The sequence below is a fragment of the Lodderomyces elongisporus genome, chromosome 3, assembly GCF_030384665.1.
Source record: "Lodderomyces elongisporus chromosome 3, complete sequence".
Taxonomy (NCBI): domain Eukaryota; kingdom Fungi; phylum Ascomycota; class Pichiomycetes; order Serinales; family Debaryomycetaceae; genus Lodderomyces; species Lodderomyces elongisporus.
Window position 1 is genome coordinate 1,315,712 of NC_083675.1, and position 21,787 is coordinate 1,337,498.

Below are 21,787 nucleotides of genomic sequence, written 5' to 3' on the forward strand. Positions count from 1 at the left end.
CCCCTCTCAAAGTCAATAACCATATATATATAAAAACACTTTGAAATCACCCTTGTTTTCATTACATCCTTGATTTGTCTCTTTATTTCTAGTCTCAGTTCTTTATCAACATCAATTGATACTTATTACACACACATACAAATATATACATAAACACATAAACACATAATATACTTATACAATGGCTGTCAAAGTTGCAATCATCATCTACTCGTTGTACCACCACATTGCTCAAATCGCTGAAGAAGAAAAGAAAGGTATTGAAGCCGCTGGTGGTCATGCAGACATCTACCAAGTTCCAGAGACCTTGTCAGAAGATGTTTTGAAATTGTTGCACGCACCACAAAAGCCAAACTACCCAATTGCTACTCCAGACACCTTGACCCAATACGATGCTTTCCTTTTCGGTATCCCAACCAGATTCGGTAACTACCCAGCTCAATTCAAGGCATTCTGGGATGCCACCGGAGGCTTGTGGGCCAAGGGTGCTTTGTACGGTAAAATTGCCGGTATCTTTGTCTCCACTGGTACCCAAGGTGGTGGTCAAGAAACCACTGCTTTGAATGCATTATCAGTCTTGGTTCACCACGGTATCATCTACGTGCCATTGGGTTACGCCAAGGCATTTGCATTGCAATCCAACTTGGAAGAGATCCACGGTGGTTCTCCATACGGTGCTGGTACCTTTGCCGGTCCAGATGGATCAAGACAACCAACCGCATTGGAGAAGGAGATTGCTGCTACCCAAGGTAAGGTGTTTTACGAAACCGCTGTCAAATACTTGGCTTAAACTTTTTTTTTTTTGGGATGCCGAAAGTACATGCAGTTTAATTTCTTTTTTTTCTTTCTTTCTCTTTTTCAATGATTATCATCCAATTTTCACACCTTTTAACTTTGAGGAATTGGTTGATAAAAAAGAATGGTTTTTTTTTAGAGTTTTATAGAATGAAAACGATTTGCAATAAACGAATAAATAAATAAATTAATAAATAAGAGAATTGACATTAAGAGAGGGAGAAAGAGAAAAAGAGAGAGGGAGAGAGAGCCGAAAAAAGGATAACAAAGGACTCGTAAAGTAGTACATGCAGTATGATCAAACAATTATCAGAATGACTTATTAACTAAGGAGAGCAAGAAAGAAAAAAAAAAGAAAGAAATACGGGAATATCAAGACGGAGAAAGGAAGAATATTCAAAAAAGTAACCACGGACTATTCAGAGTCACTTTCACTAAAACCAAAAGAAAAGGCCGAGGTCTCATTCACTTCAGTCAATTTCTCCCATGCCTTGCTTCGTCCAGTTTCGTTCATGTACGCTTTTTCTTCCCATCTTTGTACAGTCTGTAAAGCATCATTCACCATCTCTTCCTTGCCATCATTAACTAATAATTGCTTGAATATCTCAAATATTGGCAACTGTGGCAAATCTGTAATCTCACCACAATCCTCTTCATCATCAATCATCACCACCGTTTCTCCATCCAGACCCAATTTATTATTCAATTTATTATTCAATTTATTATTCAATTGCTCCACATAGTTTAATAATCCTACATCCTCAGTGCTTTTTTTAACCAACACATCGAGACACTGCTTGACTTGTTTGATTCTGAACCCGCTAATTTGCTTTGGTTTGTTTTTAAAGAAATTCAACACATGTGGCAACTTCGATTGCGGCACAAAGTTCTGGGTTATAGCAATCGAATCATCAATATTGATAACACTATGCCACCATCCAGCTGGTACATACATACACTCTCCAGGGAATGTTACTCCAATTTGCACTTCATCAAGTCTAACTGAATCATTGTAGAAACCGGAAATCACCCACTCGGCAATACCCACAAGAGAAGTTACTTCGCTCTCTTCGTCATCAGTTGAAACACCCGGTGGTTGCACATTTGGAGGCAACATAATCCACAATTTACGTCCTTGAATAGCAACATTCCACGCCGAAGTCGAGTTGGGATCTTTGTGGAAGGTCGAACCTGATCTAGCTGATCCCATAATCAACCATGCATGGTCAGGCCTGCAATTGAACCCAAGATTTGTTTGTTGAAACAATTTAAATAAATCATCTTGGAAAATCTTTGGTGGTTCATATTCCCTTTTTAGCTGCTTCATGGCGTCGCTATTGCAATCGAATAAATACAATGGGTTTTCATCGCAATTATGCTTGAGGTACTGCGAATACTTTTCCAAGTCCCAACTAACTGCCTCTTGTCTAAATTTCACATGTGGGAACCGCTGGAAAAGCAGCTCAAATGTCCATTGCGGCCACCTTCTTGTAGTATCATTATTGGTGAGAATGAATGGTGTATTATGGTATATAGTGTTAAATTCGTCCACGTCCAATTCTGACTCTGCAATTCTCAAGATCCTACCCTTTGGCAATTTGCCCAATTGGTTCAAGAGCGAATCGCGATGATATGTTTCTTCCTCGACTAAAATTTTGGCAAATAGTTTTTTATAATCAATCTGCGAACATTGTACCGGTCGATATATCTCATCGCAGCATAGTAAATTACTCTCCAACTGTAAATTGGCATTGTCACTCCACGGGATACCCAACACAGTATTGCGCCATGACCCAAGCCATGGCCGATTATCATATTCAGCAATATTACGCACATATATTTGTTTCCAGTTTTCGTCATCGGATATTAGTGCATATAAAATTCTAGAAGTATGCGAGATGGATAAAAGTGTTTTTGCATCTGGGATGTAAGATATGATCAATAAAATGAGCTCATTTGGAAGGATACTTAGTTTTCCCAAGAGTTGTTTGCGTTTTTCAAGCAAATCTGGATCGGTTGCAAGTAATGAATTTCCAGCTGGTTTGACATTTAATGGATGCTGTTTACTGGTGATGCTATGAACTGAAACGGTTCTAAGGGTGGATGGGTAAATATATTCTGTCTTGGCTTTCTTGTGAGGAGGCATATCTGATGAAGAAGAAGAAGAAGAAGAAGAAAGAATGTTTTCAGCAATCATGGTGCCTACTATTGGTCAGTGTTTTTTTTATTTATTTCAACTTACAAGAGATGGACTTTACAACGTCTCTCATTTTTCATTTCTCAATTCTCGATCTATCATCTTAGATTTACTCTATTTTTTATTTTTTTAAAATCTTCTTTTTTTTTCTCTTTCTTTTGCAGCTTGAGTTTGTACCATTTTTTGAAATCATGTGATCATTCTGATAAGAAAGAGTTGATGAGAACAGACATTAGCGATTACACAAATTTTCGAATATACCTTCACTTCGTTAGAGTAGTAATTTGGGTGTTCAAATTATAACCAAAATAAAGGAAGAGAAAAAAAAGGAAAAGACAAAAGACCTTTCTTTCTTGTAGATGTATGAAAAAAAAAAGAGCGACCAGACTTGTGAGGGAAAAATAAAAACTAGAACGTATTGTTTGATAGGTAGATTTGTATGGCTGTATTTAAATTACTTGGTTCTATTTATATCACGAAATTACTAGACGAGATCACTTATCAAAGTAAATCCCTCATTCAGCTCCCTCCTACAATCTGTTCAAACTGTCATTTTTACAAACTTTGTGCTTGCTCGTGTATATAGTTTGGATTTTTTTCAAAATATTTCTTGAAATATACATAGATGACCTGACCTTACTAGATTTTGTCACATACAGGGCATCTACGAGGTGATTAAGCTCGCTACCAACCAATAGGTAGCTCCCTTACTAACCTCTTGTAGAACACCTGAAGGACCGTACCATCTTTCATCCCGAGTTTATCCGCCTCTGGGCATCTGACTAGCGAACTGCAGATACGCCCGCCAATTAGAGAGCCGGTACTTTCCCGAGATAGACATTGTGCTACGTCTTCTGAGGTTGTTGAGAAGAGCTTAAATAGCCACCAAGATCCCCGTTAGATAGACCTCCTCGATATATACTTCTAGAGGACAACTTTAGAGTAGATAGCTTTAGATCAACTAACTCTCAGTATAATAACGTTCTAATGTTATATCTTTAGTTCACACACAAAACTAAGTAATATCACTATTACTGTTCAGACATAAGCATACCGAACACTACTTATCTCTGAAATGGAGGTCCTAACCAGATACACATCGTCCGTAGCTACACTACGCCAACTCGCAGACAGCTTCACTATCATTATCTGCCTTATTATTGGAGTCATCACTATGGTCAGCGCCAACGCTAACACCCGACCATTGCTCCAACCTCTTTTAAACATTCTGCCATCTCTTGGCCCACAAGTTCTCCACATATTTATCAATCACTTGCCATTCGAATGGTTTCTCAATTCTAATATCACTTTTACAGTCCCACTTAACGACCCAAGTAAAATATTAGCTAATCAAATTAGTCAAACCTTGACACCTAAACACTTCACTACGACGTTCCGTAACTTAGACGTAAGTATTCTATCCGAATTTTCAATTTTAGACCTCGTTTCTGGAATCCAATTAAGCGACACTGCCCCTTCCTGGATCGCACTCCTTTGGCACGCAATTACGAAAGTCGTTCTTATTTCAATCAATTGGTATAACATTTTCCACTACTGGTCGCTTCTCACCTTTATCTTCACACTGTTCGCCGTGTTGAATACAATCTATAACCTTCTTTCTTCTATTGTCAAAAGGCATTTCAACAGGAGAACCAAGAAACCAAGCAAAAACAACCAACACCAAGTCTACAATTTCCACAGTCGCGGACTCTCAAACCTCATCTTCTACACGAATGAACGAGTCCAGGCTAAGCCTGTAAAATCAAAGACTACCTTATTTGGTTGGATCTGGCGAACCCTCAAGTTTCCTTTTCGTTTTTGCTTTTCAACGCTTTTGCGTTATTTACGAATTTCTCAGTCAAATACTAAGCCAATAGGTACCATCAGTTACACAAGGTATCGCCTTCGTAATTTGGACTTTACAACTAGGGAAACACTTCTTAAAACCCTCATTCCACAGATACGGTATGTCCAATTTAATGCCGCTCATCTTTATCAAGCTATTGTCGACGCAGGCAACCGTGCCGACTGGTCAGAATTAGCTGAATTTCGCTCTGCTCGCTCAAAAATTACACGCAGAAAACATTTATGGAGCTTCTTAAGTTTCATGTTACGTTGGAACGTACCAGACACGGTGTACGACAAATACTGCCAACGCTCATATGACAAAGCTCTTACTTTAACAACTCCGGTTAAAACTTATCATGAGTTGCTCCAACTCCTTCGCGAACTTGACGCCTTACCTTACTTGAGACCTAATTTTGATACGGTCATAGTACAACTCTTAAGAACCGCGTTCCTGCACAAACCAATCCATAAAGTTATCAAACAAATCCACAAAGAAACCACATCTTATTGGGATTTCTGTTACGTTTTCGATTCAAGCTTTTATGAATTGGTTCCACCTAACATTAAAGGTAAACCATGTCGCCGTCCTCCTGTCCATCACTTTTTAAGGAATGGTTTACCACGTTGTTATCGGGACTTACCCACCACTCCCACACCAATTGCCGCCACTGCGCTTAAACCCATTACACATATTCCTGATACAAATCATCAACTTATCGTTAGTACTCTGGACTTAGAAACAACTCCTGACACAGCTCCAGAAACACTCAAAGACATTATTGATGAAAACAAAGCACAGAAACTTGAAATCACATCTTCACCTGCACGTCCAGATAAGCACAGAGTCAATATCAACCGGACTGCTCCTTTTCCACCAAATCGGCCTCTTTCTAAAACCGCTATGGCCGCTGAATTAGCTATCACCAACAGCACAACGGGATTGCTGGGACTTGGTACGATGGCACTCACTACTAGTCATCGCCACAGTCCACCTTGTGTTGTCTTTAAGAAACCCGACCCCCGGGGTATCGTGTATAACTCTCGTGACATCAATTACAGACACGTTAGAGAGTATTACCGGGAATCACCGACTTTGCAGCCTTTAAGTCACGAATTATCCAGCGCTTACAATCAATTGCGCATTTACTTTGCCACATATAAATGGCCTACTATTTTTTTTGACACCAGTTGGGCATTACACATTCCAAAAAATTGTCCATTAGAATTACATAAATTATCAAATTTTTTTTCAGTGGGGTGCGGAGAGGGTACCGCCTTATCACAAGGCACCTTTTAACGAACAGCCCCCAATTTTAAGTCCTGGGCTACACCCAAATTTATAACTTACTTATGCTGGCGAAAAGTTCACGCCTTCCCTTGTGGCACCCAAGGACCGTCATTTATTAACTCCTCCTCAAGCAACCTAGGGGGGATGTCACATACAGGGCATCTACGAGGTGATTAAGCTCGCTACCAACCAATAGGTAGCTCCCTTACTAACCTCTTGTAGAACACCTGAAGGACCGTACCATCTTTCATCCCGAGTTTATCCGCCTCTGGGCATCTGACTAGCGAACTGCAGATACGCCCGCCAATTAGAGAGCCGGTACTTTCCCGAGATAGACATTGTGCTACGTCTTCTGAGGTTGTTGAGAAGAGCTTAAATAGCCACCAAGATCCCCGTTAGATAGACCTCCTCGATATATACTTCTAGAGGACAACTTTAGAGTAGATAGCTTTAGATCAACTAACTCTCAGTATAATAACGTTCTAATGTTATATCTTTAGTTCACACACAAAACTAAGTAATATCACTATTACTGTTCAGACATAAGCATACCGAACACTACTTATCTCTGACAGATTTGACCTGACTGAATCACTCCACGATTTGAAAGATATTGAAAAAAGCCGCACCAGAGCCACCAAAAAAAAAATAATTAAAGAATGAAATCGAAAGTAGAAATTCAATTAACTATACAAAGCAATTCAAAGAAAGTGCCGAACCAAGTTTAAATGTATTAGACAAAAGTGGACCAATTTGTTAGTAAAATTAGTCAGATCGATTTCAGTCATAATTTTTTGTCCCCTTTATAGCATCTAGATCGGAGAATAAAGTAGAGTAGAATAATATTCTTAAATATATTTATATAAGAGTAGAAAAAAAATAAAAATAAAATAAAATAAAAAGTAAAAATAAATATAAAATAAAAGCAACGTCACATACACAAACAAAATTGACTCCGTCTCCAAGTTTGAGTTGCACCATTTAGCAGATGTTTAGCTTCAAATCTACTACATCCATACTTTGTAAGAATTCACTCTTTTTGTTTGCGCCTAAGCCATCGTTATTCTCCCAAACTATCAGAGCCATGTCTAAATCATCATCAACATCAGCGACGTCAGAGTCAATACCGGTAGCTTCAAGTGCCACCACGAATAGCACTACCAATGGCACTATTGCTCGTCCAGAGGATCCAGAAACCACTACTCAACAGCCAATTATTTTTGCACCTGAAACGTATCAATACACTAAAGGTCATCTTGATGAATCCCAAGTTTTAAATAATCCATTGGACCAATTCCATTTATGGTTTAAAGAGGCACAGGAACAACTACCAAAAGAATCTGATATTATAGTCGAAGCAACGACATTCTCAACCGCAAGATTACCAAGTGGCCGTGTCTCTAGTCGTATTGTTCTTTTAAAAGAGTTGGACAAGTACGGGTTCTTGATTTACTCGAACTGGGGCACATCCAAAAAATCACAAGATTTTGAAACCAACAAGTATGCGAGCTTGACATTTTTTTGGCCACACATTCAACGTCAAGTTAGAGTGGAAGGTATTATGGAGCATGTCACGAGAGAGACTAGTGAACGGTATTACAAAACGAGACCAAGAGGTTCCAAGATAGGAGCATGGGCATCCCCACAGAGTTCCAAGATGAACTCGAGAGATGATTTGAATGTTTTAAACAAGGAGTATGAAGATAAGTTTAAGGATTTAAAAGATGACGAAATCCCATGTCCCGAATACTGGGGAGGTATTAGGATTGAGCCATTGGAGGTGGAGTTTTGGCAAGGCGGGTTGAGCAGATTGCACGATAGAATCACATTTAGACGTGAAGTAAAGTCTGACCCAAATTGGGAAATCATTAGACTTGCTCCTTAGAGGTTAATTAGATCTTGTTTTGAAAAAGAAAAAAAAAAATAGAACTTAAAATTATTTACATGATATACATAGAGATAGGTAAACTTTTAAAATAAAAAAAACAAATGGAAAAAAAAAAGACTGTTTTGTTATATTCAATACAATAAAAAGAAAATGATCGTTATGATCTAGTTATTCATTGAACCGTATATGTATATACAAAAACTCACACTCACAATCACACACACTCTCTCTGTGTGTCTCTTTCTCTCTTTTTTCCTGTTCTGTCTCTACTACTTCAGAAACATTCTTCCAATTCATCTCACAATTAGTTTCGGTTCTTATTCTTTCGTTTCATCATATGCTCTCTGCTATAAAGCACAGCCTCTTCTCTCTTTGGAATCCATTCACCCTTCTTCAATTCTCTCGCGTGTGCACTCTCTACTTTTCCAGGGTAAATAACTCTTTCATCCACGGGACTAATATCCTTTTGTGGATTCAACTCCCGGTCTTTGATCAAGCCATCCTCGCGTTTCAATTTTTTCAAAAAAGTTTTGATCTCAGCGAAACAATTCATACACATAAAATGTGATCTCTTTGCAGCACCACAAGCAGGACAGCGCACAATGTTGAATAAAGGTTGCACTTGCTTGTTCCCTGGCATGTAGAGCTTCATTCTCTTTCTTCTATATGAGGTTCTCTTCTTAGGAGCGGCTTTCAAAATTGTACCGTTATCAATCATAAATGGCATACTCTGTGAGTCCGAGTTTTCCAATTGCTCTTGGAGTTCGGCTAAACGGGGATCCATATGCTGCTGGTGTTCGTGTTCGTGTTCGTGTTCGAGCTCATGTTTGCATTGGCCCAGTGGCAGTGATGAAAGACCAAGACGGATTGAGATTTGAGGAAGACGTGGTAATGCACCCAAAAGAGACTCCTGTAGCGAAGCCACTGCACCAAACCTAAGAGCTAGCGACATATGGGCTGATGTGGAAAAACAAAAAAGGAAGAAAGAAAAAAAGAAAGCAGAAGGACTATGGTGGTTGAAATGGGTATTTGGAGGACAGTAACCCTTGTTGATTCGGTGTTGTGCCATACATTTTTGAAAAATTTTCTATATAAACAAGGTGATTCTTTCGCACTTGGTTGCAAGAATTTTGTCGCGACACTATGGTACCGACATTGATAAATAACGACAAACGAACAAAAAAAAATATATTATAGCTTCCTGTCACATGGCCACGTTATTTAACGTAAGTGTGCGACTGCTGTGCACTAGAATCTTGCTTCTCGCTCACTAGAACCAGCGATTACATTTATGCTTAGAACCTACACATTCTGAGAAAGTGTTCCAGTATCTGAAGATGCTGTAATAACAACACAGTGTTTAAGTGTAAGTTGTAGTTTGCCTTGCACAACCTATAAGTGAAGAGATTCAGTAGGCTGATCAATTCCTCTGAATATCCACTAGATTGTGCTTAACTTGTTGTGACCATATAAACTGATATTTATTGATAATTCTATATAAATTGATACAAGTTTACTTTGAGTACATTTGTCTCATTTATATACTTTATTTTTTCACTAAATTATAATGAACAAGTCATATTCCTTTATATCCGTATATTTCCGATAATTTAGAAAATAGAAATATAGGCACAATGGCGCTAGTTCATTGCGCACTGTGACATCTTCCCCCCTTTAACACTAGATGAAGAAGAAATTCATTCGAATATTGTGTTAAAAGTTATAATGACTTGTTATTTTCAAAAAATTTGTAATTCTTGATTTTGATGTATATGGGCCATCCCCCCCTTGGAAGTGGAAGTTAAAAATTTATATATTCTCTTTTGTGATTAAGAGACCATAGCATCAAATAGTCGAGTCTCTCTTGGTAAATGGTTTCAACATTTCTCGAGTATACTTCCGCAGAATGTGGATTCCACTAAGACTTTTTAAGTAATATGTACGACTCAGAATCTTCCTTATTTTGTAAGGACCAGCCCATCGTTGATCAAGCTTACCAGGGAGTTTAGAATCGCCATCTGTCACTAACACTAAATCACCTGCATGCAACGTTACGGTTGTATCATAACGTGCATCGAAATTTGTCTTTTGTCGTTCTCTGTCAAGACGTTGTGTATCTAATGCAGAATCGATCAGTTGGTTCTTGTAGTATAGTTGGCGGAAACGAAAATGAAACAATTCAGTTTCTGTATAATCGGTGCTCTTTGGTGTATAGCGAAGTAATGCAGTAAGGGGACTATGCCCTTCGAACCCGTACACTAAGTATTGAGGTGTAAACCCAGTCCGTCTACGTACAGTTGTCCGATCTACCCACAAAGCTGTGTCCAAGGCATGTTGAAGGTTCGCATTGGGAGGGAGCAGTCGCATAAATCTAATTATTCCTTTATGTGATGCTTCGATCATGCCATTTCCTTGTGGATGGTAGGGTATTGAATATATCGCTTTAATATTATGGACTTGAAGTAGACGTTTAAGGACTTGATTCACAAATTCTGTACCGTTATCTGACTTGAACTGATGGAATGTGCCAATCCGAGTAATAAATGATGTATAAATGAAATCCGCTACCGCATCTCCGGAGAGTTCAGGTAAAATACAAGCTTCTGCCCATCCCAGGAATTCATCACGGGCAACCACTATCACTGAACCATGAATCTTGACACAATCACACACTATAGTGTGAAAGAGGCCAGTTGGAATGTTGAGATATAGGGGATCACGTTGACGAGTAACAGGTCCATATTTTTGACATTGTACACATGAGGTAATATATTTTTTCAATCTGCGATATAAGTTTGGTACAAATAAGTAGCAATTTAAGAGGTTGAAACATGATTCTATACCAAGGTGTCCTCGTTTGTCATGTGCAGAAATGAATATTTTGTGTAATTCGTCAGATGTAGTAACGACTTGTCGTGAAATGATACCATATTTACCACGTTTGAATAAGACCCCGTTCGATATGTAGAATTCCAATGCTCGATTCACGAATTTCTTGTGGTGCTGTGCGTTGTTGTAAATATTTGGAATGACACTTGTACTTAAATAATCACGGATAGCAGTAAGGTCAATACCTTTATAACTATTGTTGGGATTTAATATCCTAGATACCGCGTTAGCTTCGAGTGTTATAGTAGGATCTAGGCTTTCTCGGAAATTTCGGAAGGCTTCTTTAACAGCAAAATTTTCAGCTTGAAATGATTCCAGTTCACATCTACTAAGTGCATCTGCAATAACGTTACAGGTACCATCGATGTGTATGATGTGGTAGTTGAATGAACGTATTAGATTTAACCATTTGTAGGCACGATTCACAAAGTGAGAATTTTCGAGTGGTTTGTCAAGTACATGTACTAACGCCTTATTATCACAATAGATATATATGACTCCAGTGTAACCAACTAGCAAAGGGTGTATTGCGTACAATGTATGATAGATACTGAAAAGTTCTTTTTCAAAGATTGTATAGTTTTTCTCAGAGGCATGAAACTTTCCAGAATAACACAGTACCAATCGGGTGACACCATTTTCATCAGTGTTTTGTAAAACTCCACCCCAGGATTCTAAGGAAGCATCCGTATGGATTGTAACAATCTGATGTAAATCTAGGGGTTGGAGAACTGGACTGCTAGTCAAAACTCTAATGATTTGTTGGTAATGTTTTTTCGACTTCTCATCCCATACAAGTTGGTGTTTTGGGTGATTCTTGGCTTCTTGTACAAGATTATATAGTGGAGTAGTTAACTCAGCATATCCTACTATAAGTTGTCTGTAGTAATTTACCAAGCCGAGAAAGCTCTCCATTTTCTTTTGAGTAGTGGGTAATGGATAATTTAATAAAGCATCAACCAGACTAGTAATAATAGTCTTACCAGCAGGTGTTATACGATACCCTAAAAAGTTACAATCCAGTACTGCCACTCTCAACTTTTCCGGGTTGATCTTCAAACCAGCCTTTGATAGGAGTTCAAATACCTTGTAAACTTTGTCTAAGTGAGTTCGCATCAGTTGATCATTGTGGTCTTGGACCTTTGGTCCGCATATTGCAATGTCATCAATGAAACATAAAACGTCTTTTGCAACAGGTGCGAGTATTTTCTGTAGTATGGAACTGAATTCGCTCACCAGATTGATATAACCTTGTGGTAGTACTGCATATTTCAATAAGCCTAAAGGACTATTAAAACTGGTTACATCATTTGTCAAAGGATCAAGGGGTACTTGAAAGTACGCGTTTTGAACGTCTATAAGTGTGTTATACAGCCGTCCGCTTAACTCAGAAGTCAATTCGTCAGTAGATTGTGGATGTCCGCCTTCTAATTCAACATGTTTGTTGAGTTCTCTTAAATCTATGAGCATCCTATACCGTCCATCCTTTTTGGGGATTAGGAACCATGGATTGCGGTAAGCAGCATTACTATATTCTAATTGACCATTCTTCAACATATCAGTTAAGATTTCGACTGCATAAGGTCTTTTTATTCCTAATGGGATTGACTTGCATCTCCAAAAGGATTCCTTATCTCTAAGTTTAATTTGCACTGGTGGGTGGACCTCAGGCTTGAGCCGACCAGGGTCGCCACCTTTCTCATAAAATACGTCAGTGACAGTCTCACATAGTTGGATAAAGTATTCTATGTCGTCTTTATTGGCGATTGAGTCTTTAAATGCAGATCTCAACTTTGTTTGTAGATTACCAAATACTGTGACTTCATGAGTGTGTACTATCGGATACTGCCCTACCTGATAGTTGTTGTTTTCTGTGTGAATAACAGGAAATTTGTATTGTATACCAGCTGATTTGAACCGTAATTCTCTTTTATCTTCATCATTATAACCAACACTTAGTTTATGATCAGTTTGAAATGGTAGACCTAATAATATCTGCCCGACAGGAGTAGCATCATGCACTAACAATCGTGCCATCAATGGGACAAAGTGGATTAAAATTTCAATTGTTACTCCTTTTGTTAAGGTAGCTTCATCTCGATTTACTCCTATAACTTTAATGGGTGGCAGTAGTGTAGACCATCTAACTTTTAAACCTTCAAGTGTCTTTGAATTGATTAAACTGACTTGCAGAGCTGTATCGTACTTTAATAAGATATCACGATGTTGAATTTGTGCTGGTATGTATATAAGTTCTTCTGAGACCTTTCCGTTTGAGCAGTTTATTTCAAAAGCCTCAGATCCTAGTCATTGTGATGACTTCACAGGACCTTCTCTAGCAACCAATGTACCTTTCGTGGAATCATGAAGGAACTTCCTAAAATCTGGACAGATTCCCAAGATATCACCTAATGGGATACTACTCGTAATGTTCTTTCTGATTAATTGGTTGTAGTATGATTGTTTGTCAGTAATGTCATATTTACTTGTTCTCTTACGGCGTAAAAGTCCAATATTCTGTTTTGACAGATCCTCTTCCAAATCTTCCATTTCATCATCCTGATCCAAGGGTTGATGTTCAGTAGCATTAAATTTCCCAATTATTGGATCGTAAATACCATCATCTTCGACTTCATCATCCAAATTTTCTGGTTTCTTCGATACTTCTTCTTTTGTTTGGTTGTCAACCAATGTTCTGTCAGCATCTTTGATGGTAGGTTCTGATTCAAGGAAATTCTTCATCTCTTCCTCTGGATCTGGTTTGTCTTCTTGTGCCAACTTATCCAATTCTTTCTCCATGGAAGTGGTAGTTGGGTTAAATGGTAGATCTGCCTTAGTTGGTTCTTCGTAAACATAATCCGGATCATCCCCACCTTCGTCCATTGGGAGATCCTCATCAATAAATCTTATAGATTGGTTTGGATCCACATCTTCTTTTTCTTGTGGATTTTCGTCTTTGTTGAATAGATGATTATTCTTTTTTTCAACTTTTGCTTGTTTTTGTAAATCTTTACTAAGTTTTGAGTTTTTTAAAGCATCGTGTGTTTTCTTCAAAGGATCATAAGCACCAGACCGTGTTGTAGCTATCTGTTTTCCACCTTTAGTGGCGCTTCTGGTCATTACAGCATTCGCTTCCATCGATGATTCACTGTTTAACACATTAGCTTCTTTAGGTTTTGTTTGTGGTTTGCGTGCGTTGCCTCGCAAAGTTCTTGAACAACTCAGGATACTTCAGCATAATAGTTTCACCAGCAGCTATTTGCAACTCTTTACCATCCATCATGCAGAGTTTTCCATCCTTCTTGATTATCTCCTTGTTCTTCACTGCATTTTGAGCTTTGTAACAAATGGTCATGATGTGACCCTGTTTTCCACAAAAATCGCATTTATTTTTTGTGTCTTTTCTTACTTTGGAGTTAGGTTTAGCAAAACTTATCATTGATATCTTTTGGTTGAATGTAGCGTTGGTAGCTTGCCATATGTCATCATACGATGCGCGTAACTTTTTTCCTAGTAATTCCTGATACTCACTTGCTTCAATCGTTAAGAGGCATTGGCGGATAAGTTCTCCATTGAGGTATGAATCCTCTAATTTTCCTTCGTCATTTAATTTTCTCAATTTGACTCTGCTATCCATCTGATTGAATATTTGCTTCATAATATGTCCTTGGTTGTCATAAAGGGTTTTGAATAATCGGACCCAAGTAATAATAGGCAAATCACCTAATTTATTGTAGGATAAGTAGTTTTCAATTTCGATCAGAATAGTGATCATGGTACTCATAGGATCATCTCCCAGTTTCATCAACCTATTTACTTCACCGACTAAATCAACAGAAGCATCTTGGGTGTTTTTTCTTTGCCACATCAGGAAAATCTGTTGATACTTGATAGGTCCATATTCGATTTCATCTGGTTTCTTACACGCAGCACGTACAACGTTTTCCAACCCTTGATTATGAATCAGAACAGCTGCTGAGATTATATCATCCCTCAATAAATAGTCAGGAATACAATTCACATGCTTATACCATATGAGTCTTTTGAACCAGTGAAAGAAACCCTCCATGTCTTTTGATTTGGGTCCAGGGAACTTCAGAATATCATATCTGTTTAATACCATCTCATCATTAGGTGTTTTATTAACCTTTGTTGCTAATGTGCTATGGACCGCGATAAAAGCTCTCTCAATCTTTTCACTCGGGTTTTGAATGTAAGATAAGTTCTCAACATTGTTATTATCAACAATTTCTTTTCTAATTTCATTGATAAGCTTACAAGCTTCTTCTTGTCCATTGATTTCAATACCATCATTCGAATTTTCTGTACTGCCTTTCCTACCCTTATAGGTAGCAGGAGAACCTAACATGACATGATTTTCAGCATTTGCTTTGGGAGATATACCAGATAGTAACAGCGTTACGTCGATTGATCTGTCCCTCTCTTGAGTTCCAGGCTCGTCAGTTGTACTAACTTGAGTTGGACTTTGAGAGGTCTGGGTAGGTGTTTTCATACTAATGCTTAGCTCACCAACCAACTTTGTTAACTCTGAAACTCTCCTTTCTAAGCTGCTCACTTGATCTTCCTTACCTCCTTCACCTTCTTTACCATCTTTACCATCTTTACCATCTGGTTTAGTTGACTTGGTAGTATCAGTGGTAGCGGTGCTAGCAGCAGAGGTAGAGGTTGTTTCGATACTTTGAAGTGATGGGACTGTTGGGCCAGTAGTGTTTTTAGCTTGGTTGTCTTTCTTTGCGTACATGTTGAGATTTTAATTAAATTTTTTTTTTTTTTGTTTATTTTATTTGGTATTGCTTTTGTGAGTTTTAGTTTTTGTTCAGGTTTTTCTGTAGTTTCTTCTAATCTTGAAACGTGTTTGAAGAAAGAAATTGTTATGACTTTATAATTTTTCAAAAAGGAATATTTTCTTTTCAGAAGGTTTTCCTATATTCTTGATATCTGTGGATCGGAAAACATATAGCTTTCTTTTCACCCTTTCGTAGTTAGGTCTCTTCTACTATATTATTCTCCACTTTATTGTTTCCGTTTACCCACTTGTAAACACATTCTCGTCAGTTTCAGGTTGTTAGACGATCACGTCATGTGCGTTCCCCCTTGCATATAGGTGAATTTCAGTATTTATTTTACCGTCATCTTGGAAGGTTAGACGAGTTTCAAGTTCATCCTATCGTCTCCCTGACAACTTGTTCTGTGCGTGACTTCCTTCATTAGTGTTTGAAACATTAGTGTGGGGTAAATTTATTTAATTAATTTTCGGTAGCCTATTGTTCATTTCTTGGTGATTGATTAGTTGAAATTTCTTATTCCGACCTTCACCGACATTTAGGTATGATACACCATTACAACATAGTAGTAGTTGCTGTTCTCTTTAATTTTGATTGTCTGATTTCGATTCTAGGACTCTCACCTAGCGGAAGTTAACTCTTCCATGGAATTTTGTAGTGGTATGATTTTATTCCTAGGACTCTCACCTAGCGGAAGTTTAACTCTTCCATGGAATTTTGTAGTCGTATGATTTTATTCCTAGGACTCTCACCTAGCGGAAGTTAAACTCTTCCATGGAATTTAGTAAATTAATTTTTATTCCTAGGACTCTCACCTAGCGGAAGTTAAACTCTTCCATGGACTTTAGTAAATTAATTTTTATTCCTAGGACTCTCACCTAGCGGAAGTTAAACTCTTCCATGGACTTTAGTAAATTAATTTTTATTCCTAGGACTCTCACCTAGCGGAAGTTAAACTCTTCCATGGAATTTAGTAAATTAATTTTTATTCCTAGGACTCTCACCTAGCGGAAGTTAAACTCTTCCATGGAATTTAGTGCACGTTGAATTTTATGGGACTTCCACCCAATGGGAGTCCTCCTCCACATTCGTGTAGTTTTAACACATCCCCCTTGTTCCTTCAGATAGGGTACTCTGTCTATATTGTACTGAGTCGATTCCATTTTCGCGACAATGTTACTCCTCAGTTTGTCTGTTTCGCACTATGACACTAATCATTGCTGGATATCCTTTCAGTTGGTGTTGGCTTAGGCATAATGTATAGAATTGTTCGGAAGGTAAAAACCTTCCTGCTAGGGACCACCAAATTGTCACATGGCCACGTTATTTAACGTAAGTGTGCGACTGCTGTGCACTAGAATCTTGCTTCTCGCTCACTAGAACCAGCGATTACATTTATGCTTAGAACCTACACATTCTGAGAAAGTGTTCCAGTATCTGAAGATGCTGTAATAACAACACAGTGTTTAAGTGTAAGTTGTAGTTTGCCTTGCACAACCTATAAGTGAAGAGATTCAGTAGGCTGATCAATTCCTCTGAATATCCACTAGATTGTGCTTAACTTGTTGTGACCATATAAACTGATATTTATTGATAATTCTATATAAATTGATACAAGTTTACTTTGAGTACATTTGTCTCATTTATATACTTTATTTTTTCACTAAATTATAATGAACAAGTCATATTCCTTTATATCCGTATATTTCCGATAATTTAGAAAATAGAAATATAGGCACAATGGCGCTAGTTCATTGCGCACTGTGACACTTCCATTTTGTCATTCGCTTCTAGTTTTGCTCTAACTTTTTTTGGTCTAGCATTTAACTCAAGAGATATTTCTTTAGTTATCCTTAATCTATTTGATAATTCAACCAAATAGATTTGATTAACTAAAAAATGGAAAGAAAACTAAAAGAATCGTTATCCCAATAAAAAACAAATCAAATTATAAAATAAAGAAAAATAAACTCTAAAAAAACACAGGACAAAATTCGTATACATCTATACGTATACATTCTAATTCACTCAATCAAATATTACTCTACTACCACATCTTTCTCTCACTTTCTTTTTATCCTCCGGAACTAAACTGAAAAATAACAAATTGTACAAACCTCTTCTTCTCTTCTCTCTTCTTTTATTTTTTTAAAACGCAAAAAGACAAACTTTATAATCCACTTCCTCTAAGGATAGTTTGATACTCCTTCAGGTCGCATCGACTATTACGACCATGTTCAACTCTCTTTTTATTTTCTTTTTTCTTCTCTTTTAACTTCTAATCTCTTTGACTCTTTTTTTTTTCGAACTGAATAACATCAATATATATATATATATATATATATATATTGTGTAGGTGTGTCTATGTTTATTTATGTTTAATGGCCACTGATTTCCGTTGTTACCCCTCTTAAACAGTCTGCTACTGAACAGCTAATGAAGCTAGCATTGTCGTTATGTTGATTGTCACTCTTATTACCTGCATCGGGTTCTTCAGAGGGTTCCTTGGATCCCTCTTTCTTCACCATCATCTTGCTCAAATTACTTTGTTGAGGTTGAGTTTGTGATTGTAATTGTGACTGACTTGAAAGTTGTTCTGGACGTCTAAACTTTAAAGAATTGGAGTACAGTAACGAGTTTCTCTTCTTTGGTGTAGTGCTAAACTTTGTTCCTTTTAATGTTGGAACAAAGCCTTGTGACACAGCTGTTCTCATCATTGGTCTACGTGAAGTTGATTCTTCATTCAAGACTTCGGCAAAGCTATAAAAGCTAACTTGTGATTTTGAGTGCTTCAAGTTTGATGCTGATAAATTGCTAGGACTCAATGGTGAAGATGGGGATTTGCCTTCTTTCATTTCTTCGGCATCCAGTTGTTGTCTTTGTGGAATTTGTTCCAACTGGGTGAATGAAGCATTGTTGTACAATGAGTTTTTTCTAGATGATGGTGATACGGGTCTGCCCAATGCCATATTCAATGCGGCTACTGATGAGTTTCTTCTTGATGAGTAAACGACATTGACTTGTTCCAATTCTTCAGCTTCCTTGTTTAATACTTGGCATGTAGCGTCAAGACAGGGTGGGATGTGGTCTTCTGCGCGCAAAACACCGTGAAGTGAGGAGGACATTGTCAATGAAGTTGCTGCTGAGTTTAGTGAGATGGATGAGTTGTGTGTCGATGATCTGGACCTCCCAAATGGTTTGTTGTATGAACTCAAGGTGTTTGCATTAGTGGTAGTAGTAGTATTCCCTGATGATGAAGAAAACGAAGAGAATGGATTGGGTGGTGGTAATGTGGATTGTTGTGGTTGTTGTGGTGATTGAGATAATTTCTCCATATTGGTACTATCGTTTCCACTACCACTACCATTACCGTATATGGAGTATGTTAATGATGAAAGAGATTCTGAGCCCTCTGGATGTAAATAGAGGCAGTCTCTTTCAAAAATACAGCTTTCAGTTGAATGTAATGGTGGTTTTGGAGCATCTTGTGCTGCTGGTGCTGCTGATTCATTGGAGGCGAGTTCTTCGCTTCCAAATGAAAACATGGCTAGCTTCTGTTTAGTAGAGTTGGATCTTGAAGGTGAGGTTGTAGTCATGGCTTTGGTTGATATTTATTATGAATATATTGTATGTAACAAAGTAAAGAATGATTGAATCAAGATTCCGATTTATAAAGAAAAAGAATGATTTTGTGTGAATGTAGATTTATAAACAATTTTTTGGATTAAAAAAAAAAAAAGAAGAATAAAACGGGAAAAGGTGTTGAATATCAAAATGTGCAGTGGCTGTGTTTGTGTTTCAATTTGTGTCTGTGTCTGTGTCTGTGTTTGTACTTGTGTTTGTACTTGTGCGAGTGCAAGTGCAAGTGTGGGTGCGAGTGTTTTACGTTAGTGGGACTGTATTGTCGATACTTGAATAGGTACTATCTAATGATGTACAAAGTCTAGTCTAGGTGTGTTTGTAATGGACGTTGAAGTTGGGAAAGGTAGGAAAGAAGAGATGCTTTGACTTGTGAATGAAGAAATACAAAAAAAAAAAAAACAGGATTGTAGATTTTTGGAAATAAAATTGGGATAGTGGAAGATGATGATATATAAGTTTTTCGGCTCAGGAGAGAGAATGAGAGAGAGAGAGAGAGAGAGATTTTATGTTTTGTTTCACTTGAATAGGGATTGGATAAAAGAGTATGGTGTTTACTATTGGTGTGTGGGTCTATTGTGTGCAAAATTCAATTTTTTGCACAGTACATACACAGTGGAGACACAGTAGAGACACACCCCTCCTTTCTTCCATCTCCCTCCTTCTCCGGTGCAATTTTTAATTAATTAATTAATTTTTTATTTATTTATTTTTTATTTATTTATTTTTTATTTCTGGTTATTGTGTGCATCTCTCCTTATCTACAGCTTTTACAAACAAAGAACCAAAGACATAGAGACAGATTTTATCTTCTTTAATTTGTTCTCCCTTCACCTTTCCCATTCCCTTTCGCTTACTCTTTTATCTAGTTGTGTTGTTTCAACTCTTTAAAAAAGATTGTCTCGTATAACATTGGACTAGATATATCATTAGTAGAAATTTATATATATGTAATATAATCTATCAATGTTTAAAACATATACTTTCTACTATAATGTCATACTAGTGTATATTTAGCCTTAAGTACACTACCAATAATCTCTCTTTTGTGTAATGTGTGTTGCTATGATAAAAAACAGAAAAGAAAAGGGAAAAACAAAAAAAGAAAAAAAGAATTGACAGAAAATGGATGACTTCCTTTTTTTTATTTTTTATTTTTTATTTTTCAACTTTTTATTATGCACTACTTAACGGTTTACACTGTCATAAATATGAGCAAATCAGAGAGTGTGTTAATTTTTTTCTCTACTACGTTAGGGGATATACGGATTAAACAGTTTGGATGTAAAAAAATGTTGTTGGAAGGGAGAGATGGAGGTTGAGGAATAGAAGATATGTAAAGATACGGTTATAATATCAGTTACAGTTTGTGTTTTACTCGGAGTAAGCAGTATATGAAATGGTGGAGTGGCACGAATTATATAGAGAGTGATGGCTATTCACCTTTTCTTTTTTTTTTCTATATAAAGATGAGGAGAAACTAGCAAAGTTAATTGTGTAGATGACCATGGTCATATATACATGGAAGGAAAGGAGAGAAACTCTACAAAAAAAAAGAGGGGGAAAAATTTAAAAGATAAAAAAATGAACAGTAAATTATTTAGCGGGGAACTTGGTGCCACAGAATGAAGGGATAGGGATATGGATAGGGAGAGAGAGAGAAAGAAAGAAAGACAGAAGGAAGAAATGTTTTGCAGTATTATTACTACTGCTGCTGTTGTTGATGTTGATGCTGAACTGAATTTAGTGGAGGATAAATCAACAGTTGAGGCATTTTTTATTTTATTTATACATATATATTTATATTTATAAATATTAATTTTTTAATTTTTTAAATTTCTTTACATTTCTTTACGCTGCCAAAACTCTCATTAGTTACACAAAGCAAATATGACTGCTTAATAATATATTATGTAATAAACAATTACAACCGTTTTTTTCCTTTTCCTTCATCCTTTTTCCTTTTCCTCTGCCATTGCCATTTCTTTTATTATGTTCACATCAAGCATCTACTTGTTTATCGATACCAGAGTTTGGAACTGAGACCAATTTTTGTTTTACTTTTTTTAATTTATTCTACTAAAACATTTTACAAAGTTCAACACCCCCCTTTTTTTTAATTTCCTCATTTCTTTAAGAAATAGCAGCTCTTTATCTTTCTACATTGACTTTACACCCACTTTCTTAACAACTGAATGACCATGAGCCCAAAAAAATGAGAAAATAAAGGAAAAGAAAAATAGAAATTAGTTTTGACTGGGTCTTGGTCAATAAAGCATTTGTGATTGGAGCTACTAGAGGGTTATGTTATTAGAAGTCTTATTGATCATCGGTACTTATACATATATATATATATATATATATATATATGTTTGAAAAGTGTGGTTAGTATATAGTACATGATCAATCAATAGCATAACCAGCATCGGAAGCATTGG

General features: G+C 37.0%; 8 protein-coding genes across 8 annotated transcripts; 3 read left to right on the plus strand and 5 right to left on the minus strand. All coding sequences in view use genetic code 12, as the record gives it.

Moving 5' to 3' along the window:
- Positions 1 to 181: 181 nt before the first annotated feature.
- On the plus strand, positions 182 to 790 carry PST2_2 (flavodoxin-like fold protein; the record flags this gene model as incomplete). Its single annotated transcript, XM_001525335.1, has 1 exon — positions 182 to 790. One exon carries the CDS (start codon positions 182 to 184, stop codon positions 788 to 790), a length of 609 nt encoding a protein of 202 aa, XP_001525385.1.
- Positions 791 to 1,210: 420 nt separating this feature from the next.
- On the minus strand, positions 1,211 to 2,941 carry PVL30_002812 (uncharacterized protein; the record flags this gene model as incomplete). Its single annotated transcript, XM_001525336.2, has 1 exon — positions 1,211 to 2,941. The coding sequence occupies one exon, from the start codon at positions 2,939 to 2,941 to the stop codon at positions 1,211 to 1,213; it is 1,731 nt and encodes a 576-aa protein (XP_001525386.2).
- A 1,225-nt stretch (positions 2,942 to 4,166) lies between these two features.
- Positions 4,167 to 6,439, plus strand: PVL30_002813 (uncharacterized protein; the record flags this gene model as incomplete). The annotated part of the gene is made up of 4 exons (XM_061119410.1): positions 4,167 to 4,389; positions 4,993 to 5,870; positions 6,268 to 6,297; positions 6,413 to 6,439. The coding sequence occupies 4 exons, from the start codon at positions 4,167 to 4,169 to the stop codon at positions 6,437 to 6,439; spliced, it is 1,158 nt and encodes a 385-aa protein (XP_060975393.1).
- Positions 6,440 to 7,212: 773 nt separating this feature from the next.
- PDX3 (pyridoxamine-phosphate oxidase) lies at positions 7,213 to 8,013 on the plus strand (the record flags this gene model as incomplete). The annotated part of the gene is made up of 1 exon (XM_001525338.2): positions 7,213 to 8,013. The coding sequence occupies one exon, from the start codon at positions 7,213 to 7,215 to the stop codon at positions 8,011 to 8,013; it is 801 nt and encodes a 266-aa protein (XP_001525388.2).
- A 307-nt stretch (positions 8,014 to 8,320) lies between these two features.
- On the minus strand, positions 8,321 to 8,968 carry PVL30_002815 (uncharacterized protein; the record flags this gene model as incomplete). Its single annotated transcript, XM_001525339.2, has 1 exon — positions 8,321 to 8,968. One exon carries the CDS (start codon positions 8,966 to 8,968, stop codon positions 8,321 to 8,323), a length of 648 nt encoding a protein of 215 aa, XP_001525389.2.
- Positions 8,969 to 13,212: 4,244 nt separating this feature from the next.
- On the minus strand, positions 13,213 to 14,043 carry PVL30_002816 (uncharacterized protein; the record flags this gene model as incomplete). The annotated part of the gene is made up of 1 exon (XM_001525341.1): positions 13,213 to 14,043. The coding sequence occupies one exon, from the start codon at positions 14,041 to 14,043 to the stop codon at positions 13,213 to 13,215; it is 831 nt and encodes a 276-aa protein (XP_001525391.2).
- Positions 14,044 to 14,074: 31 nt separating this feature from the next.
- Positions 14,075 to 15,667, minus strand: PVL30_002817 (uncharacterized protein; the record flags this gene model as incomplete). The annotated part of the gene is made up of 1 exon (XM_001525342.2): positions 14,075 to 15,667. One exon carries the CDS (start codon positions 15,665 to 15,667, stop codon positions 14,075 to 14,077), a length of 1,593 nt encoding a protein of 530 aa, XP_001525392.2.
- Positions 15,668 to 18,088: 2,421 nt separating this feature from the next.
- On the minus strand, positions 18,089 to 19,306 carry VHS2 (putative beta-1,6-N-acetylglucosaminyltransferase; the record flags this gene model as incomplete). Its single annotated transcript, XM_001525343.1, has 1 exon — positions 18,089 to 19,306. One exon carries the CDS (start codon positions 19,304 to 19,306, stop codon positions 18,089 to 18,091), a length of 1,218 nt encoding a protein of 405 aa, XP_001525393.2.
- Between the last annotated feature and the right edge of the window lie 2,481 nt (positions 19,307 to 21,787).